Here is a 22593-nt window from a genome sequence, read left to right on the forward strand (position 1 = left end):
CTGTGTCACTTAACTTCACCCTGGTGACCTTCATGAAGCCCAAAGACTTAAGTTAAAGCAGAGTTTAAGTTCTCAGTAAACTAAAGCCCAAGCTAGAGAGGGAGACTCCCAAGGCCTGATTGGGTGAAGTCGGTACAGGCTGTCCCAGCAAACCTGAGACAGTGACACCAGGGGCTGGGCTGCTGACATTCAGTTCCCCAGAGTGTTGGGTGAGGAGGAGTCACAAGGTCATAAGAAGCATAAACTCTTCACACATCATAAGCACCCCAGCTCGGCTAATTCCTGGGATTTGCTTGAGGGCTTTACAATGATCACCACTGCAGGGAGCAGATCACAGAATCGTTCTGGGTGGAAAAGACCTCTAAGATCATCAAGTCCAACCACTGACCAATCCTCCTGAAGGCTTGAGTTAGCCTAAAAACCTCTTGGTGGGTAAGCACCTCAGACCACATCAAGCATCACAACTCTTGAAACGGGCCTGGACACTGGAGTGGCCCTGAAAGCCAAATGCTGCAGTCTCCAGTTGGGCATCATTCACTCAGGGAGAAATTTACCCCTCTGCAGAGAACTAGCACCAGTCAAGTCCCGCCTAAGGCTTCACAATCCGGGTGAAGTGGGGATTAAATGATGCATACCTTCAGCCAGCCCACTGCACAGGGGTGATTTTCATCTTCAGTGTGAGTTTTCCCTAAGTAAATGGAGCAACATGGCACAGTTACTGCTGGTGTCATTGATCAGAGAGAAATAAATGCCTGAAAAAAACTCTTGTGGACACAGCCAGCTTTCAACATGAAACTGAAGACGTGAAAAGCTCTGCAGATGGCGTTTTGTTGGCACGAAGGGATGGAAAACTGAAATGTGAATGGAAATAACAGCAGAGATGTGCAAGTTATTCAGTCACAGGCCAGTGCTTGTGCCTTCAGCCAGCCAGGACAGGCTGACTCGCCGATCCTACGGCAGCACCAGCGTGAGCACCAACTACCATGCACCTTCAGGGCAAAGTGCACTTCACTCACAGTGAGGAACAGCTTTAGGTGCACTGAAAACACATCACTGCCTTCCAAAACTGTTAAGCTGCTTGCAGGTAACTCTCCAAGCAGAAGAGAGGTTACATTTGTCAGGTGAGTTAATGGGCTCAGCTCTTGCTTTCCACAGCCGCTCGAGAACGCACGCTCCTAGGGAGCCGCCGCGCATCCAGAGCTCCTCCCGAGGCTTTGCAAGCCTTTGCAGCCCTCCTGATCTTCTCAAGGCATTCAGAGCTACAGATTCAGAGAACATTTGCTGTTGGCAAACTTAGGAAAGCACGTACTTCTCGTTAAGGGCTATTTACATGCCAGGTTTGGAGTGTCAAAGGTCAGCCGAGTTTGAGCTATCCCTGTGGAAAAAAAGGGTCAGAATTTTGTTGGGTTTTTGTTTCTTTTTGGTTGTCTTTTCAAATGGGTAGCACAAAAAAAAAACCAAACAACCCCCAAAACAACAACTTCAACTCAAAATCAAAATCAAATCAAACCAAAAGAAATCTTTTGTTCACACTTCACAAAGAACACAGGAGAAACAAACCAAAAGGTGAAGGCGTTTGGCTGAGAACGAGAGACAAGCATGGAAGGTTTGCACTCCGAGGAGAATGTTTGGGGAAGTGATGAGGGAGGGGGACCAAAGGGATCGTTACAGACACTGTTCTGTGTTCTTGAACACACAGAACCATAGAATGGGTTGGCTTGGGAGGCACCTTCAAGACCATCTAGTTCCACCCTCCTGCCACAGGGAGGGACACCTTCCACTTAGAGCAAGGCCCCATCCAGCCTGGCCTTGAACACCTCCCGGCTGAGGCATCCACAACTTCCCTTCCAGTGCCTGCTGTGACACTCTGTGCTTGGTTATTCTCCCTCTGCCCTGCTCTCATTTGCAAGGCCACCTTCCCCCCCCCAGTTAATAAAGGCTGGTTTCTAACCTGGCTCTACCACCACCTGACACAGTGGCATTTAACTCCTCCTCAAGAGCTCAGGGCCATTTGATTTCCCATTAAGTCAAGAGCAGCAGCAGAGCTTCAGCACTCAGCTGCCAAACTGCTTCTTCATCGATTACGGGCTCCGAGCTTCCCTCCTTAGCGCTGGCAGTGGCCAGTGACTGCTCTCTACTGCAGCAGGGGCCACTTCTGCTGTTTCCCCACTGCTTGGCCCATAAGTTAAAGAAACCCACCTGGTCTGCACTGCTGGCTGGGGCTGAGGGCTGTTGGCATACCTGCAAGCCAGAGATTGCGGCGGGGTACGGGGAGAGCGCGGTGGATCCCAAATTCCTCCCCAGGAGAGGGGTCATGGGCGTGCTGCTGGTGGTGTGGGTAGCACGCCAGTATGCCTCCAGGTACTCTGCCAAGTGCTCACAAGCATCTTCCAGCTGGTTCTCATCCAAAATGACATCAAACATTTCCTGGTGGCGAGAGGAACAAGGAAGTTTGGTTGGTGACAAAGATACAGATGGAAAGGAGGAGATGCTAACCGGTTCTCATCACTCCCATCCTGTAGCATTCAAGAAACAAGAATCAGAAATAGATTCATAGAATCACAGATTGGTTTGGGTCAGAAGGAACATTGGAGACCATCTCATTCCAACTTTCGGGTCATCAAGTCCAACCATCAACCCAGCACTGTCAGATCACCACTACATCCTGGCACTCAGGACCACATCTACACAGCTTTGAAACCGCTCCAGGGATGGGGACTCCACCACTGCCCTGGGCCACAGCTTAACTGCTCTTTTAGGGAAGAGGTTTCTTCTAATGACTGACCTAAACCTCCCCTGGTGCAACCATTTCCTCTTGTCCTATCACTTACTCTGTGGGAAAAGAGATCAACCCCTACCTCGCTCCAACCTCCTTTCAACATGTTGTAGAGATCAGTGAAGTCTCTCCTCAGCCTCCTCTTCTCCAGACTAAACAACCTCATGTCCCCCAGCTGCTCCTCACCAGCCCTGTTCTCCAGACCCTTTATAAGTTTATTGTCCTTCTCTGGACCTGCTTCAGCTCCTCAATGTCCTTGGAGTGAAAGGCCCAAAAATGAACCTAATACTCAACGTGCAGCTTCACCAGTGCCCAGCACAGATCACAGAATCAAGCAGGTTGGAAGAGACCTCCAAGCTCAGCCAGTCCAACCTAGCACCCAGCCCTGTCCAGTCAACCAGACCATGGCACTAAGTGCCCCATCCATAGAATCAAGCAGGTTGGAAGAGACCTCCAAGCTCAGCCAGTCCAACCTAGCACCCAGCCCTGTCCAACCAACTAGACACACAATCACTGCTCTGCTCTCGTTGGCCACACTACTGCTGATCCAGGCCAGGATGCTGGTGGACTTCTTGCCTCAGATCTGCTCAGCATGCAGTCCCAGAGAAGAATTCAAACCCATGTGGCTTCTGTTCTACTCAGGGCCACCCTGCAGCCAGTGTCTTCACATCACTTACATGACAAGTGCTGATAGCAAGCAGCTGATAGTAGAGCAGCATCAACTGAGTCCCTCCAGAAAAACAGTCTTTGCAGCAGTGACATTTTGTGCCTTGTTGTTAACCTTAACTTAGTGGGAAAAAAACCCAACCCCACGTTGTGAAAATAGGACAGGAAGTGAGAAATAAGTGCAGGTGTTGCAGGTGTTAAGAGAAACCAAAACAGAGCCCAGGCTGCCTCTGTTCTGTGTGTATTTATAGCTCCAGCCAGTACAGACTGAGCTGGCAGTGCTACTGGGAGGCAGAAAAGTGCTGATCAGAGGCACTTTCAGAGATCCAAACCCCATGAATTCATCACAATGCTTTGGGTTGGAAGGGACCTTCAAAATCACCCAGTTCCAACCTCCTGCCACAGGCAGGGACACCTTCTACTAAACCAGGTTGCTCATGGCCCCATCCAGCCTTGTTCTGTACACTTCCAGGCTTGGAGCCTCCAGTTTCCCTAGGCAACCTGTTTCAGTGCCTCACCACCCTCATGGTGAACAATTTCTTCCTATTGTCTCATCTAAATCCAGCTTCATCCACTTTGAACCCATCACCCCTAGTCCGGTCACTATAAGCCATTGTCAAAAGTCCCTCTCCAGCTGTCCTGTAGCCCTCTTCATATCCTGAAAGGCTGCTTTAAGGTCCCCCTGTGGTCTGCTTACAAACACCTCACTTGGAAGAACCCTGAAATTAAACCCTGACACTTGGCACACAGTCTGTGTTTGCAGAAACAAGGAGTCAGTGTTGGCAATTCCAAGTCTGGGAGCAGTCTGCAGTTTTCCTGTACTGCTCATCTTTGCACCACAGGCCACCAATTTGAGAGCAGCACTTGTTTGCACTACAAAACCTGGCTTTGCAAAGTCTGTCTCAAGGCAGATTTGGCAGTTCTACAGGCTTTAAGCAACAAGCAGGTCAGGAAAAGCTCTTCCAACCTCCTCCTCCTCCTGAGGAACTACTCCTCAAATTTCTGTTCCATCTGGATCCCCTCAGACAAGAAATGCACAGTTCATAATGCAGCTAAGACACTTGGGATCATAGGCCCATTAAGAGGGGAAGAGATCTCTAAGTTTACCCAGTCCAACCACCAACCCAACACCACCATGGCCATTAAACCATGTCCCAGAGTGCCATGGCCACAGGTTTCTTAAGCACCTCCAGGCGTGGTGACTCCAGCACCTCCCTGGGCAGCCTGTGCCAGTGCCTGACCGCTCCTGAGCAAAGAAATTGTTCCTCATCTCCAACCCAAACCTGCCCTGGTGCAATTTCAAGCCACTTCCTCTCCTTCTATCACCATTTTCATTGCAACCACCTCGTTCCATGACTATACCTGTGGTATGTTGCCAGTGATCTCAAACTGATGGGAAAAAGAAGCCTGCAGAGCTGTCACCTTTTTAACAGCTCACTGAAAAGTAACACTAGGGACTGGTAATGATGATCTCCTCAGGTTGTCATTTGAAGGTCACCTGAAGAGTTACAAAACTGGCAGGATCCTGATTCCAAGGAAAATAAGTGGCACAGAAAACTGTTAAGGTTTGTTTTTTTTCCTTGTATTTAACTTCTGCCTAAAGGTAAACTGTGTTTGCCCTACTTCTGAGTAGCTGGGAGGAAAGAACCCTTTAAGGAGATCCTTGTTTGTAAGGGTCATGGAGTAAAGAAGTTTCATCCCAGCTCTCCTTATGCCTTTTATTCATTCTATCACCACTATAAAATGTTCTAAGTGCAAGTTAAAAACCCCAAACATGATGGTCCTGACCCCAGAGGTGTCCTCCTCAGCCACAGGAATGCTCAGGAGAGGAAGTGCCACAAGGATTGAGCCTCAGGCGCAGCCTGGACTTTGTTCAGGAAGGGTCAATCAGAAATGGCCAAATTACTCTCTGAGGTCAGCCAGGGTGAGCTCAGGCTCTAGGGCTTCATCTCTCCAGACAGAGGGGTGGAGGAGAACCTGAGGAGGAATTTTGAGGTTCAACAAGGCCAATTGCTGGGTGCTGCACTTGAGTCATGACAACCTCACGAAGACTCCAGACTTGGGGCAGAGAAGCTGGAAACCACCCAGGGGAAAAGGACCTGAGGGTGTTGGTCAGCACAAGTTGAAGATGAGCCAGCATGTGCCCAGGTGGCCAAGAAGGCCACCAGCATCCTGGCCTGGATCAGCAATGGTGTGGCCAGCAGGACCAGGGCAGTGATGGTCCACCTGTATTTGGCACTGCTGAGGCCACACCTTGAGCAATGGGTTCAGTTTTGGGCATCTCATTCCAAGAAGGACATTGAGGGGCTGGAGCAGGTCTAGAGAAGGGCAACAAAGCTGAGTCTGGAGAGGAGAGCTAGTGAGGAGCAGCTGAGAAAACTGGGGGTGTTAAGTTTGGAGAAGAGGAGGCTCCTGTCTACAACTCCCTAAAGGGAGGTTGGAGCCAGTTGAGACTTGAGCCTTCATCCCAAGAAACAAGTCACAGGACAAAAGGAAACAGCCTCAAGTTGCACCAGGGGGGTTTAAGTTGGACATGAGAAAAAACTTCATCCTTGAATAATAGAATCAGGCAGGGTTGGAAGGGACCACAAGGATCATCTCGTTCCAACCCCCTGCCATGGACAGTGACACCCTACCCTAGAGCAGTCTGCCCACAGCCTCATCCAGCCTGGCCTCAAACAACTCCAGGGACAAATGAGTGGTTAAGCCCTGGCACAGCCTGCCAAAGGCAGTGGTGGAGTCCCCATCCCTGGAGGTGCTAAGTTGGACTGGATGATCTTGGGAGGTCTCTTCCAACCTGGTTCTGTGATTCTATGGTTTAGTAGTGCCCTGGCAGTGCTGGGTTAATGGTTGGACTCCATGATCTTGGAGGTATTTTCCAACCTTTTTGATTCTCTGACTTTGCTGCATCTGGTTTTAATCCCACCAGTTCTGCTAGACTCTGATTTGGGCTGGTTTTTAGGGGCAGGGGCCTGCATCCTCCTTAGCTCTTCCACAAAGCTGAAGGTTACAGCAAACCACCACCACGAGCTGCGGTGTCTGCCTGATGGCTTTCGAGCTGTGAGCTTAACCCAGCTCAGTTGTGGGTTTAAAGCTGTGTGCTTAACACAGCTCAGTTTTCCCTCAGCCACCCAATGCTGCTGCTCAGTGGAGTTGTGCAGCCCTGGGCACGTTCAGCAGTGGCTGGAGCAGCAGCAGTGAAAGATTAGCAAGGAATGAATAATGCAGGCAGCTCCAGCTCTGAACTCTGCCCCACAGCACAGCTATTTTTACAACGTCTAGACACGCTGCACCACCTCAGCTCTTCAGGCTGGCTCCCAGCAGATGAGCCAAAAGAGAGGGTTTTAAGGGTTTCCACCATCATCCCTCTACAGAAATCCTCCTCCTGCAGGAACCTGAGCTGCAGAAGAAGGGAAGCAGGTCCCAGCGCAGCAGACAGCAGTGGCACTGCTCTCAGCCATGTACCTCACAGTATCACAGTATCATCAGGGTTGGAAGAGACCTCACAGATCATCAAGTCCAACCCTTTACCACAGAGCTACTTCTACTCATTATAGCATGGATCAGCCTGGTCCTTTCATTTAAACTTCCCAAGCTGTCACCTGCCAGTCCTCCAAGCATGGTTAGACTCAGTGTGCTGGAAGCAGTCCAGTGAAGGGCCACAAGGATGGCATGAGGGCTGGAGCACCTCTGCTATGAAGAGAGACTGAGGGAGTTGGGGCTGTGCAGGCTGGAGAAGAGGAGGCTCCCAGGTGACCTTCTTGTGGCCTTCCAGGATCTGAAGGGGGCTACAAGAAAACTGGGGAGGGACTTTTTAGGCTATCAGTGATAGCACTGGGGGGAATGCAGCAAAGCTGGAAATGGGGAGATTCAGACTGGACATGTTAGGAAGAAGTTCTTCACCATGAGGGTGGTGAGAGCCTGGAACAGGTTGCTCAGAGAGGTGGTGGAAGCTTCATCCCTGGAGGTGTTTAGGCCAAGCTGGATGAGGCTGTAGACAGCCTGATCTAGTGTGAGGTGTCCCTGCCCATGGCAGGGGAGTTGGAACTAGATGATCCTTGAGGTCCCTTCCAAATCTGAGTGATTCTCTGATTGTATCTTAGAGGTCTTTCCCAACCAAACCAACTCTAAGTCAGCTGTTCTCAAAACCAAACAGTGCAACAGGCTCAGATGGTTTCTGCAGAGGCTTGAGTTAAAATCAGCCTCCAAGCAAGTGCAGCTTTGAAATCTGAAATGTGGAAATATTTTGCTTATTCAGTTTGGATCTCACCTTCATAGACTCATAGAATGGTGGCAGTTGGAAGTAACTACTTGAGATCATCCAGTCCCACCCCTCTGCTAAAGCAGGGGCACCCACAGCAGCTTGCCCAGCAGCACTATGGCCAGCTACATTTGGAAGCTCTCCACAGAAGGAGACTCCACAGCCTCTCTGGGCAGCCTGCTCCAGGCCTCCAGCACCCTCACAGTGAAGAATTTTCTCCTCCTCTTCAGGTGGAACCTCTTGGGTTCTAGTTTGTTCCCACTGCCCCTTGTCCTGTCACTGGGCACCACTGACAAGAGTCTGGCTCCAGTCTCTTGCTCCCCACAGGCTCTTTCACTCTTCCTCAGCATTGAGCAGATCCCCTCTGGGGCTGCTCTTCTCCAGGCCCCACAGCCCCAAGGCTCTCAGCCTTTCCTCATCAGACAAATGTTCCATCCTCACAGCCTCCACTGGACACTCTGCCCAGTAGTTGCCTGTCTCTCTTGACCTGGGGAGGCCAGAACTGGACACAATACTCCAGATGTGGTCTCAGAAGGACAGAGCAGAGAGGGAGAAGAACCTCCCTTGACCTGCTGCCCACATTCTTCTTCACGTACCCCAGGAGACCACTGGCTTTTTGGACCACGAGGGCACTTTGCTGTTCTTCTTCATGGAGCTGCCTCCCAGCAGAACAACCCCTAACATGCACTGGTGTAGGAGACTGCTCCTCCCAGGGTGCTGGACTCTACACTTACTCTTGTTGAAGCTTTGCTGCCTTAGGCCTCCAAAGAGAGGGCTGGGAGCTAAGGCAGAGTTCACCAGCTGCTGGGGCTGGTCAGTCTAGGTGACTTGACCAAACTACATGTGCCTGCTGCTGCTGTATGCTGTGCATTCCCATCAGTGCAGCTGCTTGTCTCCTGTCCAGTGAGCAAAGCTAGGTGGCAGAAGAGGCAGTCACAGGGTCTAAAGAGCCAAGCAGGCTGTGAAACACAGACAGGCAGGGAGAGAAATGCACCTTTCAAAAGGTGAAGTGTGGTGGGTTGCTGGGTGTGTAAGCTCCAAGCCCTATTCAAAGAGGTGCAGCTGTGGCTCCATTGAACTCAGCTCCCATCTGAGGAGTGAGGAAGCTAAAATCTTCTGTAGGAAGGATTCTGCTCTGCAGAAAAGTGGATGAATTTGGTTTAGTGAAAGGCACCTGCATGGCTCACAGGGATTTTGTGTTACCATTTCAACTCAGCAGAAAATTACATGTGAGACACAGAGCAGAGCTCAGCTCTACAGAAGAGCCTGAGGTGGCTTCAGCACCTCTCAGTGCTGCTCAAAATGGAAAACAAGGATGAGGGAGCAAGCAGAAAGATCTGCTGAAACCAGAAGGTTACAGGTCTCAGCAAGAACACAACCAGCTGGACACAGATGCAGCCACCATCTACTGCTCCTGACAGCTGGACCAGACACCAGGCTAAGTAGAGGTAGATAATGGTTGGACTTGATGACCACAGAATGACAGAATGGTTTGGGTTGGAAGGGACATTCAAGATCATCTAGTTCCAACACCCCTGCCATGGGCAGCTTCTTGGCCTCGAACACATCCAGGGAGGGAGCAGCCACAACCTCCCTCAGCAACCTGTGCCAGTGTCTCACCACCCTCACTGGAAAGAACTTCTTCCTAACATCCAGTTTCAATCTCCCCTCTGCCAGTTCAGTCCCATTCCCTCTTGTCCTGTCATTACAAGACCTTGTCAGTAGTCCCTCCCCAGCCTTCTGTAGGTCCCCTTCAGATACTGGAAGGCTGCTCTAAGGTCTCCCTGGAGCCTTCACTTCTCCAGGCTGAACAGCTGCAACTCTTCTCAGCCTCTGCCCACAGAGAGATTCTCCAGCCTTCTCATCATCTCGGTGACCTCCTCTGGACCCTCTTCTCAGCTCCTTGTCCTTCTAGTGCTGGAGGCACCAGACCTGGACACAGCACTCCAGGTGGGGTTTCACAAGAGCAGAATATAGAGGGAGAATCAATCTTAAAAGCCTTTTCCAACCAAAGTGATTTCTGTGACTTCTCTGGGCAGCTCTTTGCCTGTTCTAAGTCCACAGGTATCACCCTGGAAGCCTTCCCAGTGTCTTCTCTGAACTGAAATGCTGGTGCAGTGTTTCCACACAGCAGCTGCCTGCCTCACCAGCTCTCTAGGACCTCTGCTCCTCAAGCAGCAGGTTAGTCAATGTGAGTCACCACTACCTGAGACAAAATGTTCCACTGAGGGAACTGAAAGGGCCTGCAGGAGCTGCTGAGTCAGGAGACACAGGGATCAGACACATACAGACACACCACCCAGGGGCTGCACCCACTGGGAAGCTGGAGGAAAGTCCTCTGCTGAGGATTGGGTCTGAGACTTTGACCCTTCACGGCCTTCAGCTGGCACCACTGCCCAAGTGATGTCATTTGCTAATGCAGCTGGAGATGGATTTTACCACAGACCTCACTTCTGCCCTGTTACCTCACCACAGAGCAGAGCACAGGAGATAAGCAGGACCAAAGTTCTCATGCCCAGAAGGTCTAAATATGTGAAGTCAGCTGTGCCCAAGGAGCAGCACAGCAGGAATCTTTACAACTCCAAGGTCTCAGGAGCTCTTGAGCCTTTCTTCTCTACTTACTGGTGGGCATTGTGCAAGCTTATCAGCTGCCACCAACTGAACGTTCAAGTGTTTGCTTTGGGACTTCCCCCGGGATTTAATCAGTCGCTGCAAAACCTGCCAAAGGAAAAGAGGGAAAGGGGAGTTTAAGAATCAACATCTCTCCACAAAGCTCAGACCAACAACCCAGTGTAGAAGCCCTTCACTGTGCTTAACAAAATGGATGAAATGTTATCACTGAAGATAAGCACAAGCCCTCCTGAGAGGGCCCTGAAAGCCATGCCCCTTGCCCTCTGCACCGGGCTTATAGAATCACAGAATGGTTTAGGTTGGAAGGGACCTCAAAGCTCAGCCAGTTCCAACCCCCTGCCATAGGCAGGGACACCTCTCACTAGAACAGGTCACTCAAGGCCTCATCCAACCTGGCCTTGAACATCTCCAGGGAGGGAGCAGCCACAACCTCCTTGGGTGACCTGTGCCAGTGTCTCACCACCCTCACTGCAAAACAACCTTTCCTAACATCCAGTTTCAATCTCCCCTCTGCCAGTTCAAACCCATTCCTCCTCATCCTGGCATTACAAGACCTTGTCAATAGTCCCTCCCCAACCTTCCTGTACGTCCCCTTCAGATACTTGGAGGCCACTCCAAGGTCTCCTCAAAGCCTTCTCTTCTCCAGTCTGCAGAGCCCCAACTCTCTCAGCCTGTCCTCATAGCAGAGCTGCTGGAGCCCTCTGAGCATCTTGGTGGCCTCCTCTGGACTCTCTCTAAAGTTCCATGTCCTTCTGTGTTGGGGGCTCCAGGACTGCAGGCTTCATCCCTTGCAAGTGTTTCAAATGCAAAGGGAATCATGGAGGGGTTGAAGGCACTTCTGGAGGTCACTGAGTCCAACCCCCATGCCAGTCACACAGGAATGTGTCCAGATGGGTCTTGAAAGTCTCCAGAGGAGACTCTACAACCTCTCTGGGCAGCCTGCTCCAGGGCTCCAGCATTCTCAGAGCAAATAAGTTTCTCCTCATGTTGGAACTTCCTGTGTTCCAGTTTGTATCCATTGTCCCTTGTCCTATCATAAGACACCACTGCAAAGAGCCTGGCCCCTTCTCCTTGACACCCACCCTTCAGATAATAAACATTCACTCATCCCCTCTCAGGTTGCTCTTCTGCAGGCTAAGCAGCCCCAAGTCTCTCAGCCTTTCCTCAGCAGATGTTCCAGTCCCTCCAGCATCCTCACAGCAACTGCCTGGTAGGTGAGCTGCCTCTCTTCTCCAAAGCTCTGCTTAAGGTTAAGGCTTAAGAGACAACCCAGACTAGCTATGTGTTGGGTTGGGGGCTGCAAAGGGATTGCCAAGGGAAACTGGGAGCTCCAGAAAGAGTTTGCCCCTCAAGAATTTGTCTGCTGAATCAGTGGGTGCCTTGCATAAGGCTCAGCCTAAGCCTAGGTGAAGGTTTGACAGGATAATAGGAGTTGGAAGAGACCCAAAGAGATTGTCAAGTCCACCCCCCCTGCCAGAGCAGGACCATACAATCTAGCTCAGGTCACACAGGAACACAGCCAGACAGGCCTTGAAAGGCTCCAGAGAAGGAGACTGCACAACCTCCCTGGGCAGCCTGTGCCAGTGCTCTGGGACCCTTACAGGAAAGAAGTTCCCCCTTGTGTTGGGCTGGAACCTGCTGCACTGCAGCTTCCATCCATTGCTCCTTGTTCTATCCCAGGGAGCAGTGAGCAGAGCCTGCCCCCCTCTCCTGACCCCCAGCCCTCAGCTGGTTATAAACACTGATTAAATCCCCTCTCAGTCTTCTCTTCTCCAGGCTAAACAGCCCCAGGTCCCTCAGCCTCTCCTCATCAGCCATGCCCTCCTGTCCCCTCATCATCCTCGTAGCCCTCCGCTGGACCCTTTCCAGCAGATCCCTGTCCCTCTTCAACTGGGGAGCCCAAAACTGAACACAGTATTCAAGATGAGGTCTCAGCAGGGCAGAGTAGAGGGGCAGGAGAACCTCCCTTGATCAGCTGGACACACTCTTCCTAATACACTCCAAGATCCCACTCACCTTCTTGGCCACAGAAAAAGCCTGCATCAGACATTCCTTCGCCAGAGCCCTGACCTAAGAATTTCAACTTCTCCTTCTCTTCATCTCATTCTTCAATTTCTTCAGGTGGAGATCCCACCCTGCTCACTCCCACCCTGCCCTCCAAGTCCCTCTCCAGTGCAGGTGTTTGAAGGGGAAGCTGCATTACCTTTGGTGAAGACACTTTGACGTGGACAATGATTGGTGCTAAAGATGTCTTGATAAGTTGTGCAGGGTGGTTGATAGTGTCTGCATCTAGGACAACCAGCTGCAAGGACCTTGCCAGCTCAAAGATCCTCTCAATTTCACTCTGGACCTCAGCTGGGAAAGGAAAACAGGAGCAAGTCACTCAAGTCCAGCACCATTTAGTCATCAAGATCATCCCTCACTTATTTTCCTAGCCTCTCTCCCTGCAGTGTGTGAGCTCCAGGTGTGAATTAGTGACAATTCCAGGCAAAAAGAATTCATTACTTCAGGAGGTATTTTAAAGGTAAATAATACCTCTGAGACAATTCTGCTGCCTGAAAATACAGGCATCTTGTGCCTCTTTATGACATCAGGGTATTTAAAGGAGGTGCAATTAAAGGCATGTTTCTAATTAACACAACTTAAAGCACCCATTCCAAACCCAAATATGTTCCTAAGGCTTCTTATTTCAGACAGCAAATGATGTGTGGATGTCCCTTGCAAGTTGTTTTTCTTCTCAGGCTGTGATTCTGGTTTGCTTGTAAGGAGAAAAGCAGACCTCTGTAACCTCCTAATTCCACAACCACCTAAAAGTGTTGATGTTAAATCACTGCCAGGGTTGTTGTTGTTGTTGTTATTTAAGAGGACACCAATGGCAATGTTCACACCAAAGCAAGATGAAAAAAAGGAAAGCAGTTCATTTCCATCTCAATTCTCATTCTGGTATTCATTTTTCTAAGCCCTCCTCCATCACTCACATGTAAGTGGAGAATTGTAAACTCAGCTGTCCCATGAGAAAGGGCTGAATGGCAGCAACTCACATCCACTGAACCTGCCCAAGAGCTGTTCCACACAGCAGCGTGTTCACAGGCACAAGGTTTAGTGCTCACCTTTGCTGTACTTCATTTTGGGCTGCCTGCAGCACCTGTACTAGAATGACAACTCAAAGGGAAGAGTTCCACAACCTAAGACTCTCCTTTGGTCACTTGGGATCATAGAATCATAGCATGGCTTAGGTTGGAAGGGACCTTAAGAGATCATCTACTCTAACCTCCCTGCCATGGGCAGGGACACCTCTCAAGTAGACTTGGCTGCTCAGCTGGGGCATCCACAGCCTCCCTGGCCAACCTGTTCCAGAGTCTTACCACCCTCATACTGAAGAACTTCTGCCTAAGATCCAGCCTAACCCTACTCTCCCTCAGCTTCAAACCCTTCCCCTTTCTCCTGTCTCTAGACACCCTTATGAAAAGTCTCTCTGCAGCCTTCCTGTAGGATCCTTTCAGGTACTGGAAGGCAGCTCTAAGGTCTCTCCAGAGTCTTCTCCAGGCTGAACACCCCAAGCTCCCTCAGTCTATCCTCACAACAGAGGTGCTCCAGCCCTTGGATCACCTTTGTGGCCTCCTCTGGACTCACTCCAACAGCTCTGTGTCCTTCTTATGTTTGGGACACCAGAACTGGAGGCAGTATTTGAAGTGGGGTCTCACTAGAGCAGACTAAAGGAGCAGCATCACCTCTCTTGCCCTGCTGGCAGATACATGCATTTAAGAGCCTTTTCTTCCTGAGAAGACTGAAAACCAACCTCTCCTCCCTCCCTAGGGTGATGTTCCAAGCTATTGGCATGGATACAGCACCCCCAGATTTCCACCCTTGTGAAAGAAGTACATCAACACAGGGTAACCCAGCAGTCATGAGGAAAGGTGGGAAGACCCAGAGCCTCATGGGTCATGCTAGGCAGCAAAATGGAGCTGCAGCTCCCCAACATTAAATACACAGAGCCTCATGGGTCATGATAAATTGAAGCTGCAGCTCCCCAACATTAAATACACAGAGCCTCATGGGTCATGATAAATTGAAGCTGCAGCTCCCCAACATTAAATACACAGAGCCTCATGGGTCATGCTAAAACGAAGCTGCAGCTCCCCAACATTAAATACAAGGCCAGTCCTAGGGTCAAGATCATGTCTTCTTCTTGGTTGGCCAAGGTGAAAGCTCTTTGGCATCTTGTGATGTGGAATGAAAAGCCCAGAACTAGTAAGAGGGAGCTGTGAGGCCAACCCAGCTTGATAGAGAGCAGCACTGAAGCCATATTGTGACTACAGACCCCAGGCTCACCTCAGCACACTGTTTGGTGTAGCCCAGCCCAGGTAACTGCTTCATGAGAAGCTCACACAGCATCCCCTATTCTGCTGCTCCTGCCTGCCTTGACTGTCTCCCATCTGAACATGTGAAATCCACAATGTTCATAGAATCAACCAGGTTGGAAGAGACCTCCAAGATCATCCAGTCCAACCTATCCCCCAGCCCTATCCAGTCAACTAGACCATGGCACAGAGTGCCTCATCCAGGCTTTTCTTCAACACCTCCAGGGACGGTGCCTCCACCACCTCCCTGGGCAGCCCATTCCAATGGGAAATCACTCTCTCTGTGAAGAACTTCCTCCTGACATCCAGATGACAGATGAAAATGCTGCAGGCACATTTAAAACTGCAGAACTGATGACACCTTGGGAGGCTGAAATCCTGACATCTTCCCTCAGCAGGCCCCCATGCTCAGCTCTGCACCTGTGCCAGTGTCTTACCTAAACTGGATCTCGTGTTTGACCTCTCAATGATTGCCCTCTTGCTTGGATTATTCAGAACAGACCTCTTAGCAAGGGAAATGTCAGCTGTCACTCTCGTTATGGATATCCTAGGACAAAGAAGAGAGGAGAGAACAAAAGCACAGCAGTCAGCCTGGCAGTGCACTGGGCATGATTTACAGCCACGTTCGGTTCCAAAGTGCAAATGCAACAAAATACAACTCCCAGATGGTTTACAGCTGAGTTATGTCAGCATTAAACAACAACTGAAGGGAAATGCTGCAGAACTGGGGAGGATTTTCTACTCCCTGCACTACTCCAGACTCTGCCACATAATATCTGCTCTTCTGCTACATGCATTAGTTAAGCTCTCTCCTCCCCAGCTCTATCATCTCCTACGTGAATTTACACACGAGGAACAGCAGAGAACAGCAGAGCCATGACAGGAACAGCACTTCCCAGGTAGTTGAACCACTGATTAAAGCTGACATTGCTGAGAGGTGAGGAAGGGCCACGTTTGGCCATCTGAGCAAACCATGTCACTCATATCTAAAGTGCCTGGTGAGTCACTGAACAGTGCTGCTGGCTTGGGAAGGCTGGGCTCCTCTTCTTTTCCAGCCAGGGAGCTGTGATGATGGTCTACAGGACTTGGCTTGTGGTTGAAAAGAGAACAGTAAGTTGAGCCACAGCTACCTGTACTGCTGGAGCCTCCTCTTTAACCTAAGGAAGCTTTTTTAACTCGATCTGTCAGCGAGCTGATGAGAGAGAAAAGGTTATAAAACAAAGACCACAACATCACTGCACATCAATCCATTGAGGAGGAGCGTGATGAGCCAAAGAGCTATGAATAATGAGAAGAAAGCAAGCTGGAAATGACTAGCAGCTGTTCCACAGAAGCTAAGATTTATGCAGCTCTAAGTGGAGTGATCAGAGGGTGGGTTAAAAAGAAGTGCAAGCGTTTCTGTATGTAAATCGATGCCATGAAAATACAGCAGAGTGTAAATGAGTTTTGAAAAGGGAGAAATTCATCAATCACGGGCTAGGGGTGATGATAAAACACAGTGGTACTGAGCACTCTCCCTGCTCAGGGAGCTCCTGGATCTCTCTGACTGCTGGAATCGGAGAGATGTAACAGAGGACGGAGCACAAAAGCTGCCTCCTGCTGTGCCAGATACTAGCAGTGTTTCATCCTCCTGGAGGAAGAAGCAGTCCTAAATACCCCTGCTGCTAAAAGATGTTGAGAATCGAATGTGCCTCTGCTCTGTTTTGTCTGCACAGCGTCTCGAGTCAGCCTGGCTCTGTTCGAGAGTGATTAAACACAGTGCACTTAGCAAACCATGCCTCAGAGCCTCTGCAGCAGCCAGCCCTGGAATGCCCTCTGCCAGCCAAGCTTCGGCAGGCTCCTTTCAGCAGGCTCCTTTCAGCAGGCACTGCACAGCCCTCGGGCCTTTCCTTTGCTTCACTGGCCAGAAGAGGATGTTGCAGTCACAAAAGAAGGAGCTGACAGAAGCCAAGTGTGTTAAGAGGCAGGGAAGGAGTCCTACTCCTGCTAGATCAGACCTTACTGGAGGCTTTTGTAATGCTCCTGTTTGGACACTCCTATTCCTTCCTGGTAAGGTGGCAGACCTGGCACAAGACTGCAGAAGAGAGAGACTGAGGGGGAAAAGGGGAGAGGAGGGGGGGGAAAGGAGAGGAGGGGGGGGAAAGGAGAGGAGGGGGGGGAAAGGAGAGGAGGGGGGGGCAAAGGAGAGGAGGGGGGGGAAAGGGGAGAGGAGGGGGGGGAAAGGAGAGGAGGGGGGGGGAAGGGGAGAGGAGGGGGGGGAAAGGGGAGAGGAGGGGGGAAAAGGGGAGAGGAGGGGGGAAAAGGGGAGAGGAGAGGGGAAAAGGGGAGAGGAGGGGGGAAAAGGGGAGAGGAGGGGGGAAAAGGGGAGAGGAGAGGGAAAAAGGGGAGAGGAGGGGGGAAAAGGGGAGAGGAGGGGGGAAAAGGGGAGAGGAGGGGGGAGAAGGGGAGAGGAGGGGGGAAAAGGGGAGAGGAGGGGGGAAAAGGGGAGAGGAGGGAGGAAAAGGGGAAAAGAGGGGGGAAAAGGGGAGAGGAGGGGGGGAAAGGGGAGGGGGGGGGGGAGAGGAAAGGAGGGAGGAAGATTTAAAGCTATAGAAGTTGGCAGTTAGTGGCCTCAGAAGGAATTTCACTCATTTTTCTACAGCTACTCAGAGCTACAAACAATGGTATCAGCTTACTTGTGGCACTGAACTTCTCAGCACTGAAATTTCATACTTGTACCTGAGCTTGCTGCCAACACTGCTGATGGCAGCAGGATGGCCAAAAAATACCTCTCACTCCAGGCAGGATCTCTCTCTTTAACCCTCTGTGCACACCAAGGGCATGCTGAGGGAAGGGACAGAAGAGCAAGGCAAGGAGCAGCCCTGCCTCCACCAGGTCCAGCTACCAAAAGAGGTGCATCTAGGTGTGCTTTACACTAATCAGCACTGGCAAGGTCCCTTGCTGGATGGAGATCTTCTCAATGCTTAGCAAGAGGTAAAGGACCTGTGGGGGGCAAGAGGCTGGGGCCAGACTCTTGTCAGTGGTGCCCAGGGACAGGACAATGGGCAATGGGCACAAACTGGAAGCCAGGAGGTTGCATCTGAAGATGAGGAGAAAGTTGTTTGGTGTGAGGGTGCTGGAGGCCTGGAGCAGGCTGCCCAGACAGGCTGTGGAGTCTCCTTCTCTGGAGAGCTTCCAAGCCCAGCTGGGCATTGTGCTGCTGGGCAAGCTGCTGTGGGTGCCCCTGCTTTAGCAGTGAGGTTGGAGTGGATGATCTCCAGAGGTTCCTTCCAACCTTCCCCACACTGGGATTTTATCCCTGCTTTTGGGCACAGCTGATCTTTGTGGTCCAGGCTGGGGCTGAGTACATTCTCACAGAGGGTATAAAAGTATGCCTCAAGAAGCACAGATCCATAGCAATCATGGTGTGACAACTGAAGCTGACTTATCACTGCCAGTTGCTATGGTTTCCTGCCCAAACCAATCAATCTCAGTCAGCAGCAGCATATGCCAAGCTGACAGACACATGCCAACAGCTGGGAAGGGACAGACACTCTGCTTCTATACCCGCACCGAATGGAAAGGGACACTCTGGAGCTCAAGCAGCAGAAGCAGAGCAATCCCAGTGCTCAAGAGTGGGGACAGGAGGCAGTGACAGGACCCAAGGAGGGCTCAGAGCAATGACAAATTTACACTGCAGGCTGCCACGTACAGAGAGCTTCATCTGTCAGCTTTCTGATGCATCACTATGTGTGGAGGATCTGCTCAAAGCACTTAAGCTGGGCAATTATAAAGAGGGCAGGAGAGAAGCTCTTTTGCACAGCAGTTGGATCATTAAATGTTTTGTCTGAGCTCTTTGTGGGTTAGTTCATAGATTCATAGAATGTTTTGGGTTGGAAGGCACTTTCAAGATCATCCAGTTCCAGCCCCTCTGCAGGGATATCTCCCACTAGCCCACGTTGCTCAAGGCTTCATCCAGCCTGGTCTTGAACACCTTCGGGGAGGAAGCATCCACAACCTCCCTGGGCAACCTGTTCCAGTGTCTCCACCCTCACTGGAGAGAATTCCTTCTTAAATCTCCAGTCTCAATCTCCCCTCCTCAAGCTTCAATCCATCCCCTCCACGACAGTTCACTGCTGTCATCTCCTCTGTGCAGCCCAGAAGACCACAGACACCACCTCTTCTAAACAAGGCACTCTGATTTTCACTGCCCTAGTCCCCATGTTTCAGTTAGCTTCATACTTGACCTAGCTAGCACAGTGCAAGCTCACCTTCCCAGTTAGAATATGCTGAACAAACTGGGATGAAAGAAGGGTGGAACACCCAAAGAGGGAGCAGACGCCTACAGCTACCAAACACATCCAGTGGAAAGGAGGAGATGCTGTGGACCAAGGCCAGGCTCCTAGCAAAGAAACCCAAATTATCCTTCCCACAGCTCATCAGGAAATATTCTCCATGTTCCAGATTAGCAAGATGCATAGATTCATAGAATGGTTTGGGTTGGAAGGGACCTTAAAGCTCATCTACTTCCAACCTCCCTGCCACGGGCAGGGACACCTTCCTCTAGCCCAGGCTGTTCAAGACCCCTTCCAACCTGGCCTTGAACATCTTCAAGGAGGAGGCATCCACAACCTCCCTGGGCAACCTGTTCCAGTGTCTCATTGGAAAGAATTTCTTCCTAATTTTCAGTCTAAATCTGCCCTCTTCATCTCTTCATCTTGATTTCTCCTCTAACTTCAGGCTGGAAACTCCTGAGGCAGAATGATTCCCATTACAGCAAGGAAAGCCTACCACAGGCACAGCAGATATTAAGACACATGCAGTTGTAGTCACACATTAGCTGTGCTCCCCCTCACAACCAGCTGCATTTTGGTGCTGACACAAAGCCAGTGGCAAACATGCATCCATCTGCTTGCATTAAAACAAAAAGGACATCACTACAATGTTAGGAACCATTAAAAACCAACAGCAACAACAACAAAACCAGGCATGAAAAGGACAGCATTTCTCACCTCCCATCAAACCTGTGCTTCAGGAAGTCAAAGAGAGCTTTCTGCATCATGTCTGTCACCTTTGCAGAGGTGAGGAAGATTGAAGAGGAAGGATTGACAGGGAGAAAAAGAAGTCAAAAGTAAGAGAAGAGGCGAGCAGAAGGTTAAGGCCACTGCTAACAATCGATACCTGCTGTAGGTAGCAGTCACAGGCTTCCCAAGCTCTTAGCAGCAGGCTTTGTAATAAACACTTGCAAGCTTTCTGACTCATTCTCCAACCTGCAGAACGTGGGGGGGTGTGAGACCTGTCACTCTGCTCTGGTCTTGACTTGCTCTGAGGCATCAGAAGACATCTCACCACCTTCCACAGCAACACCATTCCCAGCAGGCTTTAGACTACAGCAGAAGCATTGGGACTGTTGGAGTTGAACACAGCACTGGGGCTTGGGTTTCTTTCCTACAGTGACATGGCTTAAAACTTGGGATACCACATTTGTAGTGCTGGATGACTGCTTGGGCAGCAAAACCCTCCTCAGAGGGGCCTACAAGCAGCAAAACAATAAAGGAATGTTTTCATTCCTAGGCAAGGGAAAGGCTCTGAGAGAGGCCCAGCCTCGGCAGCTGTCATCTGCTGTATTGAGGGAGCTCCTTGTCCCTTGCAGGACAGCTCAGGCTGACACCTAATGCCTGCTAGTCTAGGCAGGAGCTTCATCAAAGCCCCCAAGCCTCTGGCAGCTTATCACAGGATGTTAGGGGTTGGAAAGGACCCAAAGAGATCATCAAGTCCACCCCCCCTGCCAGAGCAGGACCATACAGTCTAGCTCAGGTCACACAGATCCAGACAGGCCATGAAAGGCTCCAGAGAAGGAGACTCCACAGCCTCTCTGGGCAGCCTGTGCCAGTGCTCTGGGACCCTTGCAGTAAAGAAGTTCCCCCTTGTGTTGAGCTGGAGCCTCCTGTGCTGCAGCTTCCATCCATTGCTCCTTGTCCTGTCACAGGGAGCAGTGAGCAGTCTGAATTTTCATTATTTCTCCCAGACTGTCTTTCAAAATGCTTCTTGCAGAATGCAGACAGAAACAAAACCCTCTCCAGCTGCAGAGGTTTGTCTTAAGCAAAAGTCTCTGTCCCCTGCAACCTTGAGAGTCCCCTGGCAAATTAATCTGTGGTGCAGCACTATGAAAGTCAAGGGGGAGCATGAAAGGGCAGGGCATGAAGTACCAAAGTCCTGCTTTGCTAACCTGCTTCTTAACAAAAACCCAATGTTAACAGCCTCACAGAACTCACAGAATGGTTTGGGTTGGAAGGAATCCTCCAAGATCATCTAATTCCAACCCTCTGCCATACACAGGGACACCTCCTACCAGACCAGCTTGCCCAAGACTCCATCCAACCTGGCTTGGAACACTTCCGGGCTTGGAGCTTTTACAGCTTCCCTAGGCAACTTGTTCCAGTGCCTCATTACCCTCATAACATCACAGAACTCGGGAGGTTGGAAGAGACCTTTGAGATCACCAAGTCCAACATTTTACCTAGAGCTCACCTGCTCTCTCGTGGCTTGGGCAGATTCACTCTGCTATGGGTCAAGAACTGGCTGGAGAGCCAGGCCCAGAGAGTGGTGGTGAATGATGCCACAGCCAGTTGGCAACTGTCACCAGTGGTGTGCCCCAGGGATCAGTGCTGGGCACAGTCCTGTTCAATAGCTTTACTAATGATCTGGAGCAGGGGAATGAGTCCAGCATCAGTAAGTTTGCAGATGGCACCAAGCTAGGAGCAGCTGTGGGTCTTGTTGGAGGGTAGGAGAGCCCTGCAGAGGGACCTGGCCAGGCTGGATGGGTGGGCAGAGGCCAATGGGATGAGACTGAACAAGGCCAAGTGCAGGGTTCTACACTTTGGCCACTACAACCCCAAGCAGCACTACAGGCTGGGGACAGAGAAGCTGGGGAGCAGGCAGGCAGAGAGGGACCTGAGATGCTGGTAGAGAGTAGCAAAAGATGAAGCAGCAGTGTGTCCAGGTGGGCAGCAGAGCCAATGGCATCCTGGGCTGGCTCAGGAGCAGTGTGGCCAGCAGGACAAGGGAGGTTCTTCTGCCCCTGTGCTCAGCACTGCTCAGGCCACACCTTGAGTGCTGTGTCCAGTTCTGGGCTCCTCCATTCAAGAGAGATGTTGAGGTGCTGGAAGGTGTCCAGAGAAGGGCAACAAAGCTGGGGAGGGGCCTGGAGCAGAGCCCTGTGAGGAGAGGCTGAGGGAGCTGGGGGTTGTGCAGCCTGCAGCAGAGGAGGCTCAGGGCAGAGCTCATTGCTGTCTACAACTCCCTGAAGGGAGGCTGTAGCCAGGTGGGGTTGGGCTCTGCTGCCAGGCAAGCAGCAACAGAACAAGGGGACAGAGTCTCAAGTTGTGCCACGGGAGGTCTAGGCTGGATGTTAGGAGGAAGTTGTTGTCAGAGAGAGTGATTGGCACTGGAATGGGCTGCCCAGGGAGGTGGTGGAGTCACCGTGCCTGGAGGTGTTGAAGCCAAGCCTGGCTGAGGCACTTAGTGCCATGGTCTGGTTGATTGGCCAGGGCTGGGTGCTAGGTTGGACTGGCTGAGCTTGGAGGTCTCTTCCAACCTGACTGATTCTACGATTCGATGATTCTCACAATCCCAGCACTACTGCTAAGCTACCACCACTAAAGCACATCCCTCTGCACTGCATCCCAGAGCCTTTGAAACAGTGTTGTGAAGCTCCAAAAAGAACCATTCCACCCTGGTCTAGTGTGAGGTGTCCCTGCCCATGGAAGGGATTTGGAACTGGGAGATCTTTCAGGTCCCTTCCAACCCTGAAGTGCTTACAACATGAATTAAGCTAATCTAAATGTAGCTTTGATTCTTCTGCTCCTGTTCATTCAGTTCCTCATTCAGCTCAACACTTAGCAGATGGTTAAGTTCAC

At 50.9% G+C, this 22593-nt stretch overlaps 1 protein-coding gene across 5 annotated transcripts in view; it reads right to left on the reverse strand.

Moving 5' to 3' along the window:
- The window catches only part of CACNB4 (calcium voltage-gated channel auxiliary subunit beta 4), a 125785-nt gene that overhangs the window by 12804 nt on the left and 90388 nt on the right, over positions 1-22593 (reverse strand). For 2 of the 5 annotated variants that reach the window (XM_064154960.1, XM_064154970.1), the window contains 5 exons: positions 19687-19745; positions 15133-15242; positions 12538-12689; positions 10326-10421; positions 2242-2427 (listed from right to left, as the gene is read on the reverse strand). In XM_064154960.1, the coding sequence (XP_064011030.1) occupies positions 2242-2427; positions 10326-10421; positions 12538-12689; positions 15133-15242; positions 19687-19745 (603 nt within the window). Of the gene's footprint in view, positions 1-635; positions 689-1309; positions 1376-2241; positions 2428-10325; positions 10422-12537; positions 12690-15132; positions 15243-19686; positions 19746-22593 lie in introns of those variants that run through there. The other 3 variants (XR_010304971.1, XR_010304970.1, XM_064154978.1) reach the window with 3 other exon arrangements.

This window comes from Pogoniulus pusillus, chromosome 2 (assembly GCF_015220805.1).
Source record: "Pogoniulus pusillus isolate bPogPus1 chromosome 2, bPogPus1.pri, whole genome shotgun sequence".
Classification (NCBI taxonomy): Eukaryota; Metazoa; Chordata; class Aves; order Piciformes; family Lybiidae; genus Pogoniulus; species Pogoniulus pusillus.